Below are 24214 nucleotides of genomic sequence, written 5' to 3' on the forward strand. Positions count from 1 at the left end.
CTGATCGAGCGTGGTCAAAGCTTCGATGCTGGGGATGTCGGCCTGAGCGAGAACACTGACATTGGTGCGTCTATCCTGCCAATGAATTTGCAGGATCTTGCGGAGGCAGCATTGGTGGTACCTCTCCAGTGCACCTCAAAGCGCTGGAGACGTACCACAAATGCTGCCTCCAATTATATAGAGCCTTGGTGAGACCACACCTGGAGTACTGTGTACAATTTTGGTCTCCTTACCTAAGGAAGGATATATTTGCCATAGAGGGAGTGCAACGAAGGTTCACGAGATTGATTCCTGGGATGGCAGGACTGTCGTATGGGAAGAGATTGAGTAAACTAGGCCTGTATTCTCTTGAATTCAGAAGAATGAGAGGGGATCTCATTGAAGCATACAAAATTATTACAGGGCTTGATAGGGTGGATGCTGGGAGAATGTTTCCCTTGGCTGGGGAGTCTAGAACCAGGGGCTACAGCCTCAGGATAAAGGGTAACATAAGAACATAAGAAATAGGAGCAGGAGTAGGCCAATCGGCCCCTCGAGCCTGCTCCGCCATTCAATAAGATCATGGCTGATCTGATCCTAACCGCCAATCTACTATCACAGAACCATCTCCTGAATCTAACAGAATTAGACACACGAATTAGGAGCAGGATCAGGCTACACGGCCCCTGGGCCCGCTCCGCTACCCACAGGGCCATGACCGATCCGAACCTAGACTCATGTCCAAATTCCTGCCCGCTCCCTGTAACCCTTAATTCTCTTTACTTCTAGGAAACTGTCTATTTCTGTTTTAAATTTATGTAATGATGTAGCTTCTACAGCTTTTTGGGGCAGCATATTCCATGGACCTACCACCCTCTGAGTGAAGTAGTTCCTCCTCATCTCAGTTTTGAAAGAGCAGCCCCTTATTCTAAGACTATGCCCCCTAGTTCTAGTTTCACCCATCATCGGGAACATCCTCCCCGCATCCACCCGATCCAACCCCTTCACAATCTTATATGTTTCAATAAGATCGCCTCTCATTCTTCTGAACTCCAATGAGTAGAGTCCCAATCTAATCAACTTCTCCTCATATGTCCATCCCCTCATCCCCGGGATTAACCGAGTGAACCTTCTTTGTACTGACTCAAGAGCAAGTACGTCCTTTCTTAAGTATGGACACCAAAACTGTACGCAGTATTCCAGGTGCGGTCTCACCAATACCTTGTACAACTGAAGCAATACCTCCCTATTTTTATATTCTATCCCCCTAACAATGAAAGCCAACATTCCATTGGCCTTCTTAATCACTTGCTGCACCTGCATACTAACCTTTTTGAGTTTCGTGCACCAGGACCCCCAGATCCCTTTGTACGACAGTACTTTCCAGTTTCTTGCCATTAAGATAATAACTTGCTCTACGATTTTTCCTGCCAAAGTGCATAACCTCACACTTTCCAGTATTGTATTCCATCTGCCAAATCTCTGCCCACTTACTTAGCCTGTCTATGTCCCCTTGCAGGTTTTTTATGTCCTCACTCACTACTTTCCCTCCCATCTTAGTATCATCTGCAAACTTTGATATGTTACACTCGGTCCCCTCCTCCAAATGGTTAATGTAGATTGTAAAGAGTTGGGGACCCAGCACTGACCCCTGCGGAACACCACTGGTTACTGATTGCCAGTCTGAGAATGAACCATTTATCCCAACTCTCTGCCTTCTGTTAGATAGCCAATCCTCTATCCATGCCAGAATACTACCCCCAATCCCGTGATTTTTTATCTTAAGCAATAATCTTTTGTGTGGCACCTTGTCAAATGCCTTTTGGAAGTCTAAATACACTACGTCCACTGGTTCCCCTTTATCCACCCTATATGTTACTTCCTCAAAGAACTCCAGCAAATTTGTCAAACATGACTTCCCCTTCATACAACCATGCTGACTTTGTCCTATTAAATTATGATTATCCAAATGTCCTGTTACTGTCTCCTTAATAATGGACTCCAAAATTTTACCTACCACAGATGTTAGGCTAACCGGTCTATAGTTTCCAGCCTTCTGTCTACTGCCCTTTTTAAATAAGGGTGTTACATTAGCAGTTTTCCAGTCTGCCGGGACCTTTGCTGAGTCCAGGGAGTTTTGGAAAATTATTACCAATGCATCCACAATCCCTACTGCCACTTCCCTCAAGACCCTAGGATGTAAGCCATCAGGTCCAGGTGATTTATGCACCTTGAGTCCCATTATTTTACCGAGTACCACTTCCTTAGTGATTTTGATTGTGTTTAGCTCCTCCCCCCCTTTAGCCCCCCTGTTTGTCCAGTGTTGGGATATTCTTAGTGTCTTCTACTGTAAAGACTGATATAAAATATTCATTAATGTTTTTGCCATCTCCATATTTCCCACCATTAATTTCCCGGTCTCATCCTCTAAGGGACCAACATTTACTTTAGCCACCCTTTTTCTTTTTATATAACTATAAAAACTCTTACTGTTTTTATATTTTTTGCTAATTTACTTTTATAAACTATCTTCCCTTTCTTAATCAATCTTTTTGTTATTTTTTGCTGTCTTTTAAAGTTTTCCCAATCCTCTATCCTCCCACTAGATTTGGCTACCTTATATGCCCTTGTTTTTATTCGAATACTATCCTTAATTTCTTTACTTAGCCACGGATGGCTGTCTTTTCTTTTACAGGGTAGGCCATTCAGGACTGAGATGAGGAGAAATTTCTTCACACAGAGGGTGGTGAATCTTTGGAATTCTCTACCCCAGAGGGCTGTGGAGGCTCAGTCATTGGGTATATTCAAAACAGAAGTCGATAGATTTCTGACTAGTAAGGGCATCAAGGGATATGGCGATAGGGCCGGTGAATGGAGTTGAGGCAGAAGATCAGCCATGATCTCATTGAATGGCGGAGCAGGCTCGAAGGGCCGAATGGCTGACTCCTGCTCCTATTTCTTCTGTTCTTATAAATGCGAGTCTTTCTTTCTTTCTTATTGTGTCCAATTCTGGCCACCGCACTTTAGGAAGAATGTGAAGGCCTTAGAGAGGCTGCAGAAAAGATTACCAGAATGGTACCAGGCATGAGGGACTTCAGTTATGTGGAGAGACTGGAGAAGCTGGGATTGTTCTCCTTAGAGCAGAGAAGGTTAAGGGGAGATTGACCAGAATGGTACCAGGGATGAGGGACTTCAGTTATGTGGAGAGACTGGAGAAGCTGGGGTTGTTCTCCATAGAGCAGAGAAGGTTAAGGGGAGATTGACCAGAATGGTACCAGGGATGAGGGACTTCAGTTATGTGGAGAGACTGGAGAAGCTGGGGTTGTTCTCCTTAGAGCAGAGAAGGTTGAGAGGAGATTTGATGGAGGTGTTCAAAATCGGGAGGGGGTCTGGACAGATAGAGGGAAACTGTTCCCATTGGCGGAAGGCTCGAGAACCAGAGGACACAGATTTAAGGTGATTGGCAGAAGGTCCAAAGGCTCCTCACAGCTTACTGTCCCACCTAGCTTTGTATCATCAGCAAACTTGGATACATTACACTCGGTCCCTTCATCCAGGTCATTAGTATAGATTGTAAATAGCTGAGGTCCCACCACTGATCCACGCGGCACCCCACTAGATACCGCCTGCCAACCTGAAAAAGATCTGTTTATCCCTACTCTCTGTTTTCAGTCCATTAACCAATCCTCTATCCATGCTACTATATTACCTCCAACCCCATGAGCCCTAATCTTGTGTAATAACCTTTTATGTGGCACCTTATCAAATGCCTTTTGGAAATCCAAATATACTACATCCACTGGTTCCCCTCTATCTACCCTGCTAGTTACATCCTCAAAAAACTCTAATAAATTTGTCAAACACGATTTCCTTTTCATAAAACCATGTTGACTCTGCCTAATCATGTTATGATTTTCTAAGTGACTTGATACCACTTCCTTAACAATGGATTCCAGCATTTTCCCGATGACTGATGTAGCTTTCAAAAACTCTTATAATAATGTGTCCGTGACTACACAAACCTCTCTGGGTCCAGGTATATTGTGTATCAGTAAAACAGTCCGTGACTACACAAACCACTCTGGGTACAGGTATACTGTGTATCAGCAAAACAGTCCGTGACTACACAAACCACTCTGGGTACAGGTATATTGTGTATCAGTAAAACAGTCTGTGACTACACAAACCACTCTGGGTCCAGGTATATTGTGTATCAGTAAAACAGTCCGTGACTACACAAACCACTCTGGGTACAGGTATATTGTGTATCAGTAAAACAGTCTGTGACTACACAAACCACTCTGGGTCCAGGTATATTGTGTATCAGTAAAACAGTCTGTGACTACACAAACCACTCTGGGTACAGGTATATTGTGTATCAGTAAAACAGTCCGTGACTACACAAACCACTCTGGGTACAGGTATATTGTGTATCAGTAAAACAGTCTGTGACTACACAAACCACTCTGGGTCCAGGTATATTGTGTATCAGTAAAACAGTCCGAGACTACACAAACCACTCTGGGTACAGGTATATTGTGTATCAGTAAAACAGTCCATGACTACACAAACCGCTCTGGGTCCAGGTATATTGTGTATCAGTAAAACAGTCCATGACTACACAAACCACTCTGGGTCCAGGTATATTGTGTATCAGTAAAACAGTCCGTGACTACACAAACCACTCTGGGTACAGGTATATTGTGTATCAGTAAAACAGTCCGTGACTACACAAACCACTCTGGGTCCAGGTATATTGTGTATCAGTAAAACAGTCCGTGACTACACAAACCACTCTGGGTCCAGGTATATTGTGTATCAGTAAAACAGTCCATGACTACACAAACCACTCTGGGTACAGGTATATTGTGTATCAGTAAAACAGTCTGTGACTACACAAACCACTCTGGGTACAGGTATATTGTGTATCAGTAAAACAGTCCGTGACTACACAAACCACTCTGGGTACAGGTATATTGTGTATCAGTAAAACAGTCCATGACTACACAAACCACTCTGGGTCCAGGTATATTGTGTATCAGTAAAACAGTCCGTGACTACACAAACCACTCTGGGTCCAGGTATATTGTGTATCAGTAAAACAGTCCGTGACTACACAAACCACTCTGGGTACAGGTATATTGTGTATCAGTAAAACAGTCCGTGACTACACAAACCACTCTGGGTACAGGTATATCGTGTATCAGTAAAACAGTCCGTGACTACACAAACCACTCTGGGTCCAGGTATATTGTGTATCAGTAAAACAGTCCGTGACTACACAAACCACTCTGTGTACAGGTATATTGTGTATCAATAAAACAGGTTTATTAAGCATTAAACATCCGGTACAAAGAAGTAGTACTTAACAAGAAGATAGTCAGTCTGTCCGTTCAAACCGCGGCGTTCCTTCCGAGTGTCTGCGGCGCAAGTCTCCTGATGTATCTTGCTGTGTTCCGTTGACCCATGCGCGCTTCCTTGTGATCTTGCTGTGTTCTGTTGACCGAAGCTCCTATCAATCTCTGGTTACACGGTGCGCTGCTTTCGATGTTCAAAACCTGTATCTTTATACCCTTTTCCCATCTCGTTTTGCCGACGTGGCAGTAATTAACCCTCTAACACCTGGTAAAAAGTCTTGCTCCCTCGTTACCCACCTTATGACCTTGTTTGATCCTTCTGACTTTTTCTCCATGTATAACAAAGTTACCTTATCTCAGATCTTCACTTTTCACAGAACACTTCCTAGAATGTTGACAAAACAGTCTGTCCATCCAATAGCTGGACCAATGAAGGATGTCTCCAACTCTTATCTATCTCTCTAGATTTTATCTCTTTAAGCATAATATTGCTGAATCCCTCGTCTCCATAAACTTAGCACAACATTCTATTACTTCAGTAATTTTAAACAGAGGTTTTTAGTCAGGTTGGCATTATCCCATCCTGCTTTGCTCTCAGCCATTCTCCATTTTATACAGGCTTTTAGGATCTTAACATACAATTTCACATATTATAGTTATATTAGAATGGTTATCGAATCTTAATAATGTTTACTAAATCCTACAGGTACACCCTATCCTACATATCCCCACCTTGAGGGCGAGGCATTTGCCGACCCCTCAAAACTAAAATCTTACAAATGGATTATTTTTCTTCCGTTTGTGTAACTCTAACATGTTCTGGGCTGTGAGCATATTTAAATGTGATTGGGCATTGGACTTTAGGTGTTTCAGGTAGCAGGTGTAGAATAGTAAGCACATCATTACTACAAGTTGGGATATGACCAGTACATGGGAAATTATCCTAATCCAATGAGGAATTTCCATGTTTGTCCCTATGTTGTCTTATTAGTCCTAACAACTTTTGACTCCCTACCTTGTGACATTTGTGTTTAACTGGGTAGATCTCAAACAAACTTCTGATCTTACATAGTTCAAAGTTTTACTACATGGGTTACATATCTCAAATACAAAATCATTACAAGTTGGAGAACAACCAGAGCGTGTGAAATAATACGAGCCTAAGGGCATGCTGATGTATTTAGCCCAATATCCCACCAGTGTGTGTTGTCCCTTATGCTTTCAATTTCAATATCTATTCTCCAGTTGTCTTGCTCCAAAACATAAAAAATGCTTTAGGGAGGAGTTCAGTCGTATCATGAGCTCACTGAAACCCTCAACCAATAGGGGAATGTCGGGTCTGAATTGTGCCACATAACTGTGCAGCTCGTACTTAAAAACGTGTTGGTTGATGGGACAGGTCCTGTTAGACCCGTAAAGCATGGTAGTTGTGGTGGTAGTGACACAGGAGGCACCACCAAAATCACCTCATACTGGAATCGTACTGGTTTTCCCCACGCTCTGTTACCCACAAAACACAATTATTACAGTCACAGTTAAATTCAGTCTTACAATCATTTCAAGCGACATTACAGTTTCACATCTACTTCCTCATCTTCCAAGTCGAGATCCTTTCTCCCTTCCGTTTTTCAAAATAGCGGCCACGGGATCTTTTACACCCACCTGAGAGGGCAGACGGGGCAGTGGTTTAACGTCGCATCCGAAAGATGGCACCTCTGACAGGGCAGCTCTCCCTCAGTACTGCCCTGGAGTGTCAGCCTAGATTACATGCTCAAGTCTCCAGAGTGGGACTCAAACCCACAACCTTCTGACTCTAGAGGTGAGAGTGTCGCCCACTGAGCCGAGGCTGACCCCTCTTAAACTCCAGCCTAGTTACTGGGATTATTATCAGTGTCTTCAAACCGCCCCCGCCCCCGACCCCGTAATTGCCATTATTAACACAGAACAGTCCTTCATGTGATTGACAGCAGAATGGGACCAGTGCCCTCAGGTGTGAACTCGCTGGTGTCTCAGCAGGTGAGATGAACTGGTGAATCCCTTTTCACACACTGAGCAGGGAAACGGCTTCTTCCCGGTGTGGGTGCGCTGGTGTTTCAGAAGATCGGAGGAGCGCGTAAACCTCTTCCCGCAGTGAGAGCAGCTGAATGGCCTCTCCCCGGTGTGGTTGCGTCGATGCATCTCCAGGCCCTAGGAGCATTTGAAACTCTTGTCGCAGTCGGAACATTTAAACGGCCTCTCGTCAGTGTGAACCAGCTGGTGTTCCCGCAGAGAGTTGGAACGTGTGAATCCTTTCCCGCACTCGGAGCAGGAGAACGGCCTCTCGTCAGTGTGAACTCGCTGGTGCAGCCGCAGAGAGGAGGGACGAGTGAATCCTTTCCCGCACTCGGAGCAGGAGAACGGCCTCTCGTCAGTGTGAACTCGCTGGTGCAGCCGCAGAGAGGAGGGACGAGTGAATCCTTTCCCGCACTCGGGGCAGGTGAACGGCCTCTCGTCAGTGTGAACTCGCTGGTGTTCCCGCAGAGAGGAGGGTTGAGTGAATCCTTTCCCGCACTCGGAGCAGGAGAACGGCCTTTCGTCAGTGTGAAGTCGCTGGTGTATCAGCAGAGAGTCGGAACGTGTGAATCCTTTCCCGCACTCGGAGCAGGAGAATGGCCTCTCGTCAGTGTGCCCACGTTCGTGTACCAGCAGAGTGTGGGACTGGACAAATCCCTTCCCGCACACGGAGCAGGTGAACGGCCTCTCGTCAGTGTGAACTCGCTGGTACTGTATCAGTTCGCTGGATCTTCTGAAGCCCTTCTCGCAGTCAGAGCACTGAAAAGGTCTCTCATCGGTGTGAACATGCTCGTCTATCAACAGGTGGAAAGACTGGTTAAACCTCTTTTCACAGTGAGAGCAGGTGAACGGCTTCTCCCCGGTGTCAACTCGCCGGTGTCTCAGCAGGGTGGATTGTTGAGTGAATCCCTTCCCGCACACGGAGCAGGTGAACGGCCATTTCATGGAGTGACTGCGTTGATGAGTCTCCAGCTCGGAAAGGCAACTGAATCCCTTCCCGGATTCCCGACATTTGCACGAATTCTCCTCGCTTTGGTTACACTTGTGCCTCCCCAGGCTGAACCTTCAGTTGAATCCACATCCACACACAAGACACGTGTGCAGTTTGCCCGCACTCTGACTGCTGCGTTCCGCTTCCATATGTCGATGATATTCAGGTCCTGATGAATCGAGTGACTCTGTCAGATCTTCGTGTGAAGTTTGCGTTAAGCTGCCCGTCTGCAATTCCTCCCCTTGCAAGAGACAGTAAAACAGGTTTATATAAGTAATTAATGTAAATACAGGAGAGAAAGTAAAGAAAGACTGGCCTTTATACAGCGCCTTTCACGACCAACGGTTTTACAGCCAATGAAGTACTTTTTGAAGTGTAGTCGCTGTTGTAATGTGGGAAACACTGCAGCCAATTTGCATGATAAATAATGGCCAGGACACCGGGGATAACTCTCCTGCCCTTCCTCGAAATAGTGGGATCTTTTATGTCCACCTGAACGTCTCTTCCGAAAGACGGCCCTCTGACAGTGCGGCGCTGCCTCAGTACTGCCCCTCCGACAGTGAAGCGCTCCCTCAGTACTGCCCTTCCGACAGTGCGGGGCTCCCTCAGTGCTGCCCCTCTGACAGTGCGGGGCTCCCTCAGTACTGCCACTCCGACAGTGCGGCGCTCCCTCGGTACTGCCCCACCGACAGTGCGGCGCTCCCTCAGTACTGCCCCTGACAGTCCAGCGCTCCCTCAGTACTGCCCCTCCGACAGTGCAGCGCTCCCTCAGTGCTGCCCCCCGACACTGCGGCGCTCCATCAGTACTGCCCCTCCGACAGTGCGGCGCTACCTCAGTACTGCCCCTCCGACAGTGCAGCACTCTCTCAATACTGACCCTCCGACAGTGTGGCTCTCCTTCAGTACTGACCCTCCCACAGTGCGGCGCGCCCTCAGTACTGCCCCTCTGACAGGGCACCGCCCCTCCGACAGTGCGGCGCTCCTTCGGCACTGCCCCGGAGCGTCAGCCTAGGTTAATGTGCTCAAGTCCCTGGAGTGGGGACTTTGAACCCACAACTTTCTGACTGAGAGACGAGGGTGCTCCCAACTGAGCCACTGGCTGGCTCTCAAGGTCTTTCACATCCTTGCTAAAGTGCGGTGGCTGGGGGAATTGTCACAGTCCCTTTAATCAGAAGAACACACGAGACGGGGGAGGGAGTCCCTTTAAATATGGAAGGGGTGGGTGCCCCTTTAAATGTGGAGGGGGGGTGTCCCTATAAATGTCGAGGGGGTGGGTGTCCCTTTAAATGTGGAGCGGGTGGGTGACCCTTTAAATGTGGATGGGCTGGGTGTCCCTTTAAATGTAGAGAGGCGGGGCTGCGCATGCTCATTCGGCTCCACCACAACACGAGGCTGCAAGGTGTCGGGGAACATAGGGTCTAATGAGAGGGAGGAACTGAATGAAATCAGTATTTGTAGGGAAATGGTGTTAGGGAAATTGATGGGATTGAAGGCCGATAAATCCCCAGGGCCTGATCATCTACATCCTAGGGTACTTAAGGAAGTGGCCCTAGAAATAGTAGATGCATTGCTGGTCATCTTCCAAAATTCGATAGACTCTGGAACAGTACCCATGGATTGGAGGGTAGCTAATTTAACCCCACTATTCAAAAAAGGTGGTGGAGAGAAAACAGGGAATTACAGACCGGTAAGCCTGACATCGGTAGTGGGGAAATTGCTAGAGTCCATTATAAAGGATGTAATAGCAGAGCACTTGGGGAAAAAAGTGACCGGATCGGTCAAAGTCAACATGGATTTACAAAAGGTAAATCATGCTTGACTAATCTACTGGAATTTTTTGAGGATGTAACTGGGAAAATAGATAAGGGAGAACCAGTGGATGTGGTGTATTTGGACTTTCAGAAGGCTTTCGATAAGGTCCCACATAAGAGATTAGCGTGTAAAGTTAAGGCACATGGGATTGGGGGCAAGGCACTGACTTGGATAGAGAACTGGTTGGCAGACAGGAAGCAAAGAGTTGGAATAAATGGCTCTTTTTCCGAGTGGCAGGCAGTGACGAGTGGGGTACCGCAGGGATCGGTCCGAGGATATAGATTATCAGGCCCTGGGGATTTATCGGCCTTCAATCCCATCAATTTCCCTAACACCATTTCCCTACAAATACTGATTTCTATCAGTTCCTCCATTTCATTAGACCCTATGTTCCCCGACATCTTTGGGAGGTTATTTGTGTCCTCCTTTGTGAAGACAGAACCAAAGTATGTATTTAGGACCAGGACCAGTGCAAGATAGATTAAGGCAATACTCAGTACAACTAAATCAGGAGGTACAAGCACTAAATAAAGAAGTAAGGAACCAACAACAGATTAAAGATCTAGAAAGGCAGAATGCTGGACTTAAACCAGACAAGTTGCCCAGAATCGGTCAACAAGTAATGACGCAAGTTATCGCAAGAAAGGGAATGGGGCCCGTTGGATGGGGCCATGTACTGTATTAATGACAAGTGATACGTACGTTTGTCTACAGGGACCGATGGGTATGCAATGGAAGCAATGGACCCAGGTGAAACCATTTAAAACTAAAACCCCCCATTCTACGCTCTCCTCTCGGGGAAAGAGCTCGGAAGACGACCAGACCTCTGTTTAAATTACAGATAAACATGGATCCAGTCGACCCTTTATATCAGAGGGTCCGTCTCGGGGAGAAGCAGCTCTCCCGATTTACCCTTACACTTGAGAACTCATTTTTAATGTGGAAGCAAGTCATCCTCGGTTCCGAGGGACTGCCTAAGAAAGAAGATATAATTGGAGTAAGATTTCTTTACACCTGTACTCAAATCCTCTTGTAATGAAGGCCAGCATACCATTTGCCTTCTTAACTGCCTTTCACGACCACCGGACGTCCCAAAGCAGTTTACAGCCAATGAAGTACTTTTGAAGTGTAATCACTGTTGTAATGTGGGAAACGCGGCAGCCAATTTGCGCACAGCAAGCTCCCACAAACAGCAATGTGATAATGACCAGATAATGTTTTTTCATCATGTTGATTGAGGGATAAATATTGGGCTCAAAACACCGGGGATAACTTCTTCAACACAGCACCACGGGATCTTTTACATCCACCTGAGGGGGCAGACGGGGGCCTCGGTTTAACGTCTCATCCGTAGGACGGCACCTCCGACAGTGCGGCGCTCCTTCATTACTGTCCCTCCGACAGTGCGGCACTCCCGCAGCACTGCCCCTCCGATGGAGCAGCGCTCCCTGAGCACTGACCCTCCGACAATGGCAGGGGGTTGGGAACCTGAGCAGGGAGACAGAGGAAAGGAAAACAGGGATAAAAGCAAAAGATAGGAAGGAGAAAAACAAAAGTGGCAGTCAGAGAAATCAAAGGTTTAAATCAAACATGGCCACAGTAAATAATAATTCTAATAGGTCTAAGAGCGTTAAAAAAACAAGCCTGAAGGTTTTGTGTCTTAATGCGAGGAGCATTTGTAATAAGGTGGATGAATTGGCTGCGCAAATAGAGGTAAACGAATATGATTTGGTTCGGATTACGGAAACGTGGCTCGAGGATGGCCAAGACTGGGAACTCAACATCCAGGGGTATTCGATATTCAGGAAAGATAGGCAAAAAGGAAAGGGAGGTGGGGTAGCATTACTGGTTAAAGAAGGGATTAATACAATTGTAATGAAGGATATTAGCTCTGATGATGTGGAATCTGTATGGGTAGAATTGAGAAATGCTAAGGGGACAAAAACATTAGTGGGAGTGGTATATAGACCTCCAAACAGTAAGGCGGAGGTTGGGGATGGCATTAAAAGGGAAATTAAAGAAACGTGCAATAAGGGCACAGCAGTCATCTTGGGTGACTTTAATCTACATATAGATTGGGCCAACCAAATTAGTAACAATACAGTGGAGGAGGAATTCCTGGAGTGTTTACGGGATGGTTTCCTGGACCAATATGTCGAGGAACCAACCAGAGATCAGGCCATCTTAGACTGGGTATTATGTAATGAGAAAGGATTAATTAGCAATCTTGTTGTACGAGGCCCCTTGGGTCGGAGCGATCATAATATGATTGAATTCTTCATTAAGATGGAGAATGAAGTAGTTGACTCAGAGACAAGGGTCCTCAATTTAAATAAAGGAAACTACGATGGTCTGAGGAGTGAGTTGGGTAGGATTGAGCGGGGAATGGCGCTCAAAGGGTTGACGGTGGAGAGGCAATGGCAAACATTCAAAGACCGAATGGATGAGCTACAGAATTTGTTCATCCCAGTTTGGCATAAAAATAAAACAAAAAAGGTGACTCAACCATGGCTAACAAGGGAAATTAGGGATAGCATAAGATCCAAGGAGAGGACATATAAATTGGCTAGAAAAAGCAATAAACCTGAGGATTGGGAGCAGTTTAGGATTCAACAAAGGAGGACAAAGGGATTAATTAAGAAAGGGAAAATAGAATGAGAGTAAGCTAGCACGGAACATAAAAACTGACTGTAAAAGCTTTTATAGATATGTGAAGAGAAAAAGATTGGTGAAGTCAAGTGTAGGTCCCTTGCAGTCAGAATCAGGGGAATTTATAATGGAAAACAAGGAAATGGCAGACCAACTAAATACATACTTTGGTTCTGCCTTCACAAAGGAGGACACAAATAACCTCCCCAGAGATGCCGGGGAACATAGGGTCTGATGAAAGGGAGGAACTGAAAGAAATCAGTATTTGTAGAGAAATGGTGTTAGGAACATTGATGGGACTGAAGGCCGATAAATCCCCAGGGCCTGATGGTCTGCATCCCAGGGTAATTAAGGAAGTGGCCCTAGAGATAGTAGATGCATTGCTGGTCATCTTCCAGAACTCGATAGATTCTGGAACGGTACCCATGGATTGGAGGGTAGCTAATGTTACCCCACTATTCAAAAATGTTGGTAGAGAAAAAGCGGGGAATTATAGACCGGTAAGCCTGACATTGGTAGTGGGGAAAATGCTACAGTCTATTATAAAAGATGTAACAGCAGAGCACTTGGAAAGCAGTGACAGGATCGGACAAAGTCAACATGGATTTACAAAAGGTAAGTCATGCTTGACTAATCTACTGGAGTTTTTTGAGGATGTAACTGGTAGGGTGGATGGGGGAGAACCAGTGGATGTGGTGTATTTGGACTTTCAGAAGACTTTCGATAAGGTCCCACATAAGAGATTAGCGTGCAAAATTAAGGCACATGGGATTGGGGGCAAGGTATTGACTTGGATAGAGAACTGGTTGGCGGACAGAAAGCAAAGAGTTGGAATAAATGGGTCGTTTTCCGAGTGGCAGGCAGTGACGAGTGGGGTACCGCAGGGATCGGTCCTAGGACCCCAGCTGTTCGCGATATATATTAATGATCTGGATGAGGGAATTGGATGTAATATCTCCAAATTTGCAGACGACACAAAGCTGGGTGGGAAGGTATGCTGTGAGGAGGATGTCATGAATCTCCAGTACGATTTGGACAGTTTGGGTGATTGGGCAGAAACATGGCAGATGCACTATAATGTGGATAAATGTGACGTTATCCACTTTGGTGGCAAAAACAGGAAGGCAGATTATTATTTGAATGGCAATAGATTGGGAGAAGGGGAAGTGCAAAGAGACCTGGGTGTTCTTGTGCACCAGTTGCTGAAGGTAAGCATGCAGGTGCAGCAGGCGGTTAAGGCGGCAAATGGTATGTTGGCCTTCGTAGCAAGAGGGTTCGAGTACAAGAACAAGAATGTCTTGCTACAGTTGTACAGGGCCTTGGTGAGACCGCACGTTGAGTATTGTGTGCAGTTTTGGTCACCTTACCTGAGGAAGGACGTTCTTGCCATGGAAGGAGTGCAGCGAAGATTCACCAGGCTGATACCTGGGATGGCAGGAATGACGTATGAGGAGAGATTGTGTCAATTGGGCTTATACTCACTGGAGTTTAGAAGATCGAGAGGGGATTTCATCAAAACCTATAAAATTCTGTCAGGTCTGGACAGACTAGATGCAGGAAGGATGTTTCTGATGGCCGGGGAGTCCAGAACCAGGGGTCATAGACTAAGGATAAGGGGTAAGCCATTTAGGACTGAAATGAGGAGGAATTTCTTCACCCAGAGAGTGGTGAACCTGTGGAATTCTCTGCCACAGAGAGCGGTGGAGGCCAGTTCATTAAATATATTCAAGAAAGAGTTGGATATATTTCTTGAGGCAAAATGAATCAAGTGATATGGGGAGAAGGCAGGGACAGGGTACTGAATTTGGATGATCAGCCATGATCTCATTGAATGGCGGAGCAGGCTCGAAGGGCCGAATGGCCTACTGCTACCTTCTATACTTCTATGTTTCTATGTTTAATGCGGCGCTCCCTCAGTACTGACCCTCCGACAGTGTGGCGCTCCCTCAGTATTGGCCCTCCGACAGTGTGGCACTCCCTCAGTACTGCCCCTCCGACAGTGCAGCACTCCCTCAGCACTGCCCCTCCAACAGTGCGGCACTCCCTCAGTACTGCCCCTCCGACAGTGCGGCGCTCCCTCAGTATTCCCCCTCCGACAGTGCGGCGCTCCCTCAGCACTGCCCCTCCGACAGTGCGGCGCTCCCTCAGTATTCCCCCTCCGACAGTGTGGCGCTCCCTCAGTACTGCCCCTCCGACAGTGCAGCGCTCCCTCAGTACTGCCCCTCCGACAGTGCGGCGCTCCCTCAGTACTGCCCCTCCAACAGTGTGGCGCTCCCTCAGTACTGGCCCTCCGACAGTGTGGCGCTCCCTCAGTACTGGCCCTCCGACAGTGCGGCGGTCCCTCAGCACATAAGAACATAAGAAGTAGGAACAGGAGTAGGCCGTACGGCCCCTCGGGCCTGCTCCGCCATTCAATCGGATCACGGCTGATCCGAATCTAGACTCACATCCACTTCCCTGCCCTCTCCCCGTAACCCCTAATTCCCTTATCTGCTAGGAAACTGTCTATCTCAATTTTAAATTTATTTAATGTTGCAGCTTCCACAGCTCTCTGGGGTAGCAAATTCCATAGATTTACTACCCTCTGAGTGAAGAAGTTTCTCCTCATCTCAGTTTTGAAAGGGCAGCCCCTTATTCTAAGATTATGCCCCCTAGTTCTAGTCTCACCCAGCAGTGGAAACATCCTCACCGCATCCACCCGATCAAGCCCCCTCACAATCTTATGTTTCGATAAGATCGCCTCTCATTCTTCTGAACTCCAATGAGTCGAGTCCCAACCTACTCAACCTTTCCTCATACGTCAACCCCCTCATCTCCGGAATCAACCGAGTGAACCTTCTCTGAACTGCCTCGAGAGCAAGTATATCTTTTCTTAAATATGGAAACCAAAACTGCATGCAGTATTCCAGGTGTGGCCTCACCAATACCCTGTATAACTGCAGCAAGACTTCCCTGTTTTTATACTCCATCCCCCTTGCAATAAAAGCCAAGATTCCATTGGCCTTCCTGATCACCTGCTGCACCTGCATACTAACCTTCTGTGTTTCATGCACCAGGACCCCCAGATCCCTTTGTACTGTAGTACTTTGCAGTTTCTCTCCATTTAGATAATAACTTGCTCTTTGATTTTTTCTGCCAAAGTGCATAACCTCACACTTTCCAACATTATATTGCATCTGCCAAATCTCTGCCCACTCACTTAGCCTGTCTATGTCCTTTTGCAGGTTTTTTATGTCCTCCTCACTCACTGCTTTCCCTCCCATCTTTGTATCGTCGGCAAACTTGGATATGTTGCACTCGGTCCCTTCCTCCAAATCGTTAATATAGATTGTAAAGAGTTGGGGTCCCAGCACTAACCCCTGCGGAACACCACTAGTTACTGATTGCCAGCCCGAGAACGAACCATTTATCCCAACTCTTTGTTTTCTGTTAGATAGCCAATCTTCCACCCATGCCAGTATATTACCCCCAATCCTGTGATTATTTATCTTATGCAGTAATTTTTTGTGTGGCACCTTGTCGAATGTCTTTTGGAAGTCCAAATACACTACATCCACTGGTTCCCCTTTATCCACCCTGTATGTTACATCCTCAAAGATTTCAAGCAAATTTGTCAAACATGATTCCCCTTCGCACAGCACTGGAGTGTCAGCCTCGCTTTATATGCTCAAGTCCCTGGAGCGGGATTTGAACCCACAACCTTCGGACTCTGCTATCCACTGAGCCACAGCTGACTCCAGTCTTTTACACAGTTTCATCATAACTTCCTTGCTTTTGCACTCTACGCCTCTCCTAAAGCAGGGGAGTTATGATGAATTCTTACAGTTTTTTTTTTGCAGAGTGACCAAGGCTGTGTGTAGGAAACAATTGTGCATTTGAAAGCAGCTTGTATTGTGAAGCTTGTGCCCCTTTGCCAGGCCCGCTGCCTGCGGCCCCTCTCCCAGATTCCAGCCCCAGCTCTGTGCTGACTGAGCTGCTCTCACCTGGGGACAGCGCGTCACAATCGGCCCCAGCGCACCTGACCTGGAGAGGAGGCCCCGCCCCCTTGCCGCGCCGCCATTGGTTGGAGGACCAGGCCGCCCAGTTCAGTCCTTCCAACTCAGCCCTCTTCCTATTGGTCAGCGCTCCCGTCAGTCAGAATCACATTGCTCCGGCTCACTCCGCCACCCCGCGTGACTCAATCCGCTCCGTTCGGCGTCCGCGGAGGTGCCGCCCGCCCGACTCTCAGGTTTGGTTTTTCTCGTATTTTACTTTATAATCTCGCTCTCCGCTCCCCCCTCACCTCGATTTAAATCGATTCCCCAACACTTGACTTTACCCCGGCCGCTGATTCCGCCTCTTGCCCGGGACCGGCCTTCCAGCTGCTCCCTGGAGGCCCCGCGCAGGCGCACTGGCAGGGGAAGGGAGGGCGATTGATAGGTGACGATTGATAGAAGCGCCTGCCTGCGCTGTGATTGGTGCAGGGGAAGGGAAGTGGGCGTGTCCGGTGTCAGGCCCCACGTGGGGGAGTCAAAGGCTGGCTGGAGCGCATGCGCAGCCCGCCTCGCACCGTTGGGAAGCTTTTCAAATATTTTTTTTTGAGAAACAAATTGAAAACAGTCATTAATGCCCCCAACCTCCTCCCCTCTAAAGTGCGATTATTATTGTTCTTGTTCTTCCTCATTTGTGTTGGGTGTCTTCTTTTTACCTTGCGGTGGTGTGCGCCGATCCAACCGACCCCTGGTCGTTGCGTGCTGACGTCAGCGCGTAAGCGGAGGGGGGTTGATTGACGCGAGGCGCCCGCCAATCAGGAGCGTGGAAAACGCTGGGAGGACCGGGCGGGCTGACGGTCCTCCAACCAATGGCGGGACCGCGGTGGGCTGCAGGCCGCAGGCCGCTTTCCTGCTTTCATTGTCTACAGGAGCTGTTAAAGGGAAGGGAAGGGAAGGAGGAAAAAACCCAGCTTGTGAGTGTTTATTCCTTTGCATTACCTTTATTGCAAGGTTATTCATCAACTGCATTCATTTAAAAATAAGTGAACCTTTTCTCTTTTCGACTTTTATCCAGAACAAAGAGCCCTGGTGCTGTGAACATTTTGGTGGGCAGCCACTTTTAAAGGGACAAAGACCAGCATTCTTCCTCCCCTCTCTCTCGCTCTCGCTCTCTCTTGTGAGTATTTGTGGGGGGGTGAGTCAAAGGGGACTGCGGCCCCTTTTCAACAAAAACAATTGCTTGGCCATTTAAAGGGGAATGGGTGCCCCCCCAGGTATTTAAAGGGGCAGTATAATGTGGATAAATATGAGGTTATCCACTTTGGTGGCAAAAACAGGAAGGCAGATTATTATTTGAACGGCAATAGATTGGGAGAAGGGGAAGTGCTACGAGACCTGGGTGTCCTTGTGCACCAGTTGCTGAAGGTAAGCATGCAGGTGCAGCAGGCGGTTAAGAAGGCAAATGGTATGTTGGCCTTCGTTGCGAGAGGGTTTGAGTACAGGAACAAGGATGTCTTGTTGCAGTTGTACAGGGCCTTGGTGAGACCACACCTTGAGTATTGTGTGCAGTTTTGGTCGCCTTATCTGAGGAAGGATGTTCTTGCCATGAAAGGAGTGCAGCGAAGATTCACCAGGCTGATACCTGGGATGGCAGGAATGATGTATGAGGAGAGATTGGGTCGATTGGGCTTGTACTTGCTGGAGTTTAGAAGAATGAGAGGGGATCTCATTGAAACTTATAAAATTCTAACAGGACTACACAGACTAGATGCAGGAAGGATGTTCCCGATGGTCAGGGAGTCCAGAACCAGGGGTCATAGTCTAAGGATAAGGGGGAAAGCCATTTAGGACAGAGATGAGGAGGAATGTCTTCACCCAGAGAGTGGTGAACCTGTGGAATTCTCTACCACAGAAGGCAGTGGAGGCCAATTCATTAAATATATTCAAGAAGGAGTTGGATATATTTCTTAAGGCTAAAGGGATCAAGGGATACAGGGAGAAGGCAGGGACAGGGTACTGAATTTGGATGATCAGCCATGATCTCATTAAATGGCGGAGCAGGTTCGAGGGGCCGAATGCTCCTATCTTCTATGTTTCTATGTTCAGCCTCAGACAAATGTTAGGGAGAGGGATGGAGTCAGTGGCTAGGGAACGGAGTTTGTGGGGTGTCTGTCCCTTTAACTACAATTCATAGAATTATAGAAATTTACAGCACAGAAGGAGGCCATTCGGCCCATCTTGTTTCCTGCCGGCCGACAAAGAGCTATCCTCCCTAATCCCACTTTCCAGCACTTGGTCCGTAGCCTTGTAGGTTACGGCACTTCAAGTACATATCCAAGTGCTTTTTAATGTGATGAGGGTCTCTGCCTCTACCACCCTTTCAGGCAGTGAGTTCCAGACCCCCACCACCCTCTGGGTGAAAACATTTCTCCTCAAATCCCCTCTAAACCTCCGACTAATTACTTTAAATCTGTGCCCCCTGGTTATTGACCTGTCTGCTGAGGGAAATAGGTCCTCCCTATCCACTCTCTCTCTCTGCCCCTCATAATTTTATACCCCTCAATCAGGTCTCCCCTCAGCCTCCTCTGTTCCAAAGAAAACAACCTCAGCCTCTCCAATCTTTCCTTGTAGCTAAAATTCTCCAGCCCAGGCAACATCCTCGTAAATCTCCCGTCTCGAGCAGTCACATCTTTCCTGCAATGGGGCGACCAGAACTGCACACAGCACTCCAGCGGTGACCTAACTGGTGTTTTTGTACAGTTCAAGCACAACCTCCCTGCTCTTACACGATACAGAAATAGAGAGGCACTGACATATGAGGAGAGATTGGGTCGATTGGGCTTATACTCGCTGGAGTTCAGAAGAATGAGGGGATCTCATTGAAACTTATAAAATTCTAACAGGACTAGACAGACTAGAAGCAGGAAGGATGTTCCCGATGACCGGGGAGTCCAGAACCAGGGGTCACAGTTTAAAGATAAGGGGTAAGCCATTTAGGACAGAGATGAGGAGGAATTTCTTCACCCAGAGAGTGGTGAACCTGTGGAATTCTCTACCACAGAAGGCAGTAGAGGCCAATTCATTAAATATATTCAAGAAGGAGTTGGATATATTTCTTAAGGCTAAAGGGATATGGAGAGAAAGCAGGGACAGGTTACTGAATTTGGATGATCAGCCATGATCGCATTGAATGGCGGAGCAGGCTCGAGGGGTCGAATGACCTACTCCTGCTCCTATCTTCTATGTTTCTATGTTTCCCTCACTGATCGTGGCTCTTCACCAACACCGACTTTATAAAGAAAGCCCTGTGCGGCAGCCTGGAGCTCAGGGGCCCAGCGCGCAGGCGCGGGAGAGGATGATTGACAGGGGCCCAGGGTGTGTGCTGAGGATGCGCGGTGCGGGCCGGGCGCTTGTGGAGCAGGAGAGGGCGGGGCCATGGGGCGCTGCGTGGTGTCAGCCACAACTCAGCGCGGCAGCTGGAGCGCTTTCTGGAGCGTGGGGGCTTGTGGGAATTGCAGCCGCCATTACTGTTGATCCTTTCAACCAACCTGTGCAGCAGCTGGGGCCTGAAAATCAGCTTCACTACCCCTGGGCTGGGAAAGGGGGACATGAGACAACATTCTCCCTCTTACCACTTTCTACACTCCTTTTACAGGGTTTTAGAAATGGAGCATTTACAGACAGGAAGCTCAGACCAAACATCACGTCAGGATCTGACAGAGTCGCTCAATTCATCAGGACCTGAATATCATCGGCCTTTGCACATGGAAGGAGAGAGCAGCGATCGCAGCACAGACAAACCGCACACGTGTTCCATGTGTGGACTCGGATTCAGCCGATCGCCTGACCTGGCGAGACACATGCTCCGTCACACCGGGGAGAAACCGGGTAAAGGTGGGGACAGCGGGAAGGGATTCAGTTCCCCGTCTACATCAGAAGTTCATCCGCACAGTCACCCTGGGGACAGTCCGTTCACCTGCTCCGTGTGTGGGAAGGGATTCACTTGCACATCCCACCTGCTGAGACATCAGAGAGTTCACACTGATAAGAGACCGTTTCAATGTTCCGACTGTGGGAAGAGCTTCAAATTCTCCAGGGATCTGAAGGAACACCAGCTTGTCCACACTGATGAAAGACCGTTTACATGTTCCAACTGTGGGAAGAGTTTTAAAAGCTCCAGGGTTCTGACCAGTCACCAGCGAGTTCACACCGGGGAGAGGCCATTTCCCTGCTCTGTGTGTGGGAAGGGATTCACTGATTCATCTACCCTGCTGACACACCAGCTTGTTCACACTGATGAGAAACCATTTAAATGTTCCGACTGTGGGAAGAGCTTTAAATGCCCCAGGGATCTGAAGGATCACCAGCTTGTTCACACCGATGAGAGACCGTTTACATGTTCTGACTGTGGGAAGAGTTTTAAAAGCTCCGGGGCTCTGACCAAACACCAGCGAGTTCACACCGGGGCGAGGCCATTTCCCTGCTCTGTGTGTGGGAAGGGATTCACTGATTCATCTAACTTGCTGACACACCAGCTTGTTCACACTGATGAGAGACCCTTTAAATGTTCTGACTGTGGGAAGAGCTTTAAAAGATCCGGGGCTCTGACTACACACCAGCTTGTTCACACTGATGAGAGGCCGTTTACATGTTCTGACTGTGGGAAGAGCTTTAAATACTCCCGGGACCTGAAGCAACACCAGCTTGTTCACACAGATCAGAGACCGTTTACATGTTCTGACTGTGGTAAGAGTTTTAAACGCTCCAGGGCTCTGACCAGACACCAGCAAGTTCACACTGGGGAGAGGCCATTTCCCTGCTCTGTGTGTGGGAAGGGATTCTTGCAGTCCACCAACCTGCTGGCACACAAGCTTGTTCACACTGATGAGAGAGCGTTTACATGTTCTGACTGTGGGAAGAGCTTTAAAAGCTCCAATGACCTGCTGAGACACCAGCGAGTTCACACTGTTCTGTAGCGCAGGGCCCTGTAGACAGCTGGGGTGACATGAACGTGGAATGGATGAATGTTTTATAAATTCTTGTACTGCTGTTTAATCTTTCAATCTGTTGTGCTGATGATTCCCTTGATTTGACTGTTAATGTTATTTTTGTTTTTCTCCTTATCACAGGCAATTGCCTATTAAAAGTCAACCATCACAACCAATAAAACATGTAACATAACAAAAAAAGTTTATAGAGTCATAGTTATACAGCACAGAAAGAGGCCCATCGTGTCTGCGCCGACCATCAATCCCTGTCCAGTCTAATCCCATTTTCCAGCATTTGGTCCATAGCCTTGTATGCTATGGCATTTCAAGTGCTCATCCAAATGCTTCTTGAATGTTGTGAGGGTTCCTGCCTCTACCACCCTTTCAGGCAGTGAGTTCCAGATTCCAACCATCCTCTGGGTGAAAAAGTTCCTCCTCAAATCCCCTCTAAATCTCCTGCCCCTTACCTTGAATCTATGCCCCCTTGTTATTGACCCCCCTACTAAGGGGAAAAGTTCCTCTTTATCTACCCTATCTATGCCCCTCATCATTTTGTACACCTCAATCAGGTCCCCCCTCAGCCTTCTTTGCTCCAAGGAAAACAACCCCAGCCTGTTTAGTCTTTCTTCATAGCTGAGGCGCTCCATCCCAGGTAACATCCTGGTGAATCTTCTCTGCACCCTCTCCAAAGCAATCACATCCTTCCTATAGTGAGGCGACCAGAACTGCACACAGTACTCCAGCTGTGGCCTCACCAGCATTTTGTACAGCTCCATCATAACCTCCCTGCTCTTATATTCTATGCCTCTGCTAATGAAGGCAAGTATCCCATATGCCTTTTTAACCACCTTATCTACCTGTTCCGCTGCCTTCAGAGATCTATGTACATGTACACCAAGGTCCCTCTGACCCTCTGTACTTCCTAGGGTCCTACCACTCATTGTGTATTCCCTTGCCTTATTTGTCCGTCCAAAATGCATCACCTCGCACTTTTCAGGGTTAAATTCCATTTGCCACTTTTCCGCCCATCTGACCAACCCGTTTATATCGTCCTGTAGCATGAGGCTTTCCTCCTCGCAATTTACCACCCCACCAATTTTCGTGGCATCCGCGAACTTACTGATCATACCTTTTACATTCTCATCCAAATCATTTATGTAGATCACAAACAGCAAGGGACCCAGCACCGATCCCTGAGGTACCCCACTGGACACAGGCTTCCAGTCACAAAGGCAACCTTCGACCATCACCCTCTGCCTCCTGCCACTCAGCCATTTAAGGATCCAACGCGCCAAGGCACCCTGGATCCCATGGGCTCTTACCTTCTTGACCAGTCTCCTATGCGGGACTTTGTCAAAAGCTTTGCTGAAGTCCATGTAAACCACATCCACAGCATTTCCCTCATCCACACACCTAGTCACCCCCTCGAAAAATTCAATCAGATTCGTCAGGCATGATTTACCCATGACAAAGCCATGCTGACTATCCCCGATTAATCCTTGCCTCTCCAAGTGGAGACTAATTTTGTCCCTCAGAATTTTTTCCAATAATTTCCCTACCACAGATGTTGGGCTCACTGGCCTGTAATTCCCTGGTTTATCCCTGCTACCCTTCTTGTATAATGGTACTACGTTAGCTGTTCTCCAGTCCTCTGGTACATCCCCTGTGGCCAGAGAGGTTCTGAAAATTTGTGTCAGAGCCCCTGCAATCTCCTCCTTTGCCTCATACAGCAGCCTGGGATACATCTCGTCCAGGCCTGGGGATTTATCCACTTTTTGGCCTGCTAAAACCGCTAGTACCTCCTCCCTCTCGATGCTAATATGTTCAAGTATGTCACAGTCCCCTTGCCTGATTTCTATGTCTACATCGTCTTTCTCCATAGTGAACACAGATGCAAAAAATTCATTTAAAACCCCGCCTACATCATCTGGCTCTACACACAGATTGCCACTTTGGTCCCTAATGGGCCCTACCCTTTCCCTGGTTATCCTCTTTCCCTTAATATACTTATAAAACATATTAGGATTTTCCTTTATTTTGCTCGCCAGTGTTATTTCATGGCCCCTCCTCGCCCTCCTAATTTCTTTTTTAAGTATGCCCCTGCACTTTTTATACTCCTCTAGGGCTTCCTCCGTCTTTAGTCTTTTGTAACTGCCAAAAGCCCCCCTTTTTTCCCTAATGCATTTTTGTATATCCCTTGTCATCCAAGGTTCCCTTTGCTTGTTGGTCCCACCCTTGACCTTTACAGGAACATGTTGGCGTTCTACTCTCTCTATTTCCCTTCTGAAAGTCTCCCACTGTTTTGATGTGGATTTTCCCATAAGTAGCTGCTCCCAGTCCACTTTGGCCAGATCCTGCCTTATCATATTAAAATCGGCCTTCCCCCAATTTAGAACCCTTATTTCCAGGCCATCT

General features: G+C 47.5%; 2 protein-coding genes across 2 annotated transcripts in view; one reads left to right on the forward strand and one right to left on the reverse strand.

Annotated features, from left to right (window-relative positions):
• Window positions 1-5366: 5366 nt before the first annotated feature.
• On the reverse strand, window positions 5367-17737 carry LOC147083969 (uncharacterized). The gene is made up of 2 exons (XM_085979998.1): window positions 17528-17737; window positions 5367-8620 (listed from the first exon to the last, which is right to left on the reverse strand). The coding sequence occupies exon 2, from the start codon at window positions 8331-8333 to the stop codon at window positions 7524-7526; it is 810 nt and encodes a 269-aa protein (XP_085836124.1). The 5' UTR covers window positions 8334-8620; window positions 17528-17737; the 3' UTR covers window positions 5367-7523.
• The window catches only part of LOC147083970 (uncharacterized), a 55323-nt gene continuing 48385 nt past the window's right edge, over window positions 17277-24214 (forward strand). Inside the window, exons 1-3 of the mRNA XM_085979991.1 lie at window positions 17277-17785; window positions 17887-17988; window positions 20467-21769. Coding sequence (XP_085836117.1) covers window positions 20477-21769 — 1293 coding nt within the window. The 5' untranslated portion in view covers window positions 17277-17785; window positions 17887-17988; window positions 20467-20476. The remainder of the gene's footprint in view (window positions 17786-17886; window positions 17989-20466; window positions 21770-24214) is intronic.

Source organism: Somniosus microcephalus, unplaced genomic scaffold (assembly GCF_052327205.1).
Source record: "Somniosus microcephalus isolate GS21.2 unplaced genomic scaffold, FLI_Smic_1.0 scaffold10, whole genome shotgun sequence".
In the NCBI taxonomy this organism is placed as follows: Eukaryota; Metazoa; Chordata; class Chondrichthyes; order Squaliformes; family Somniosidae; genus Somniosus; species Somniosus microcephalus.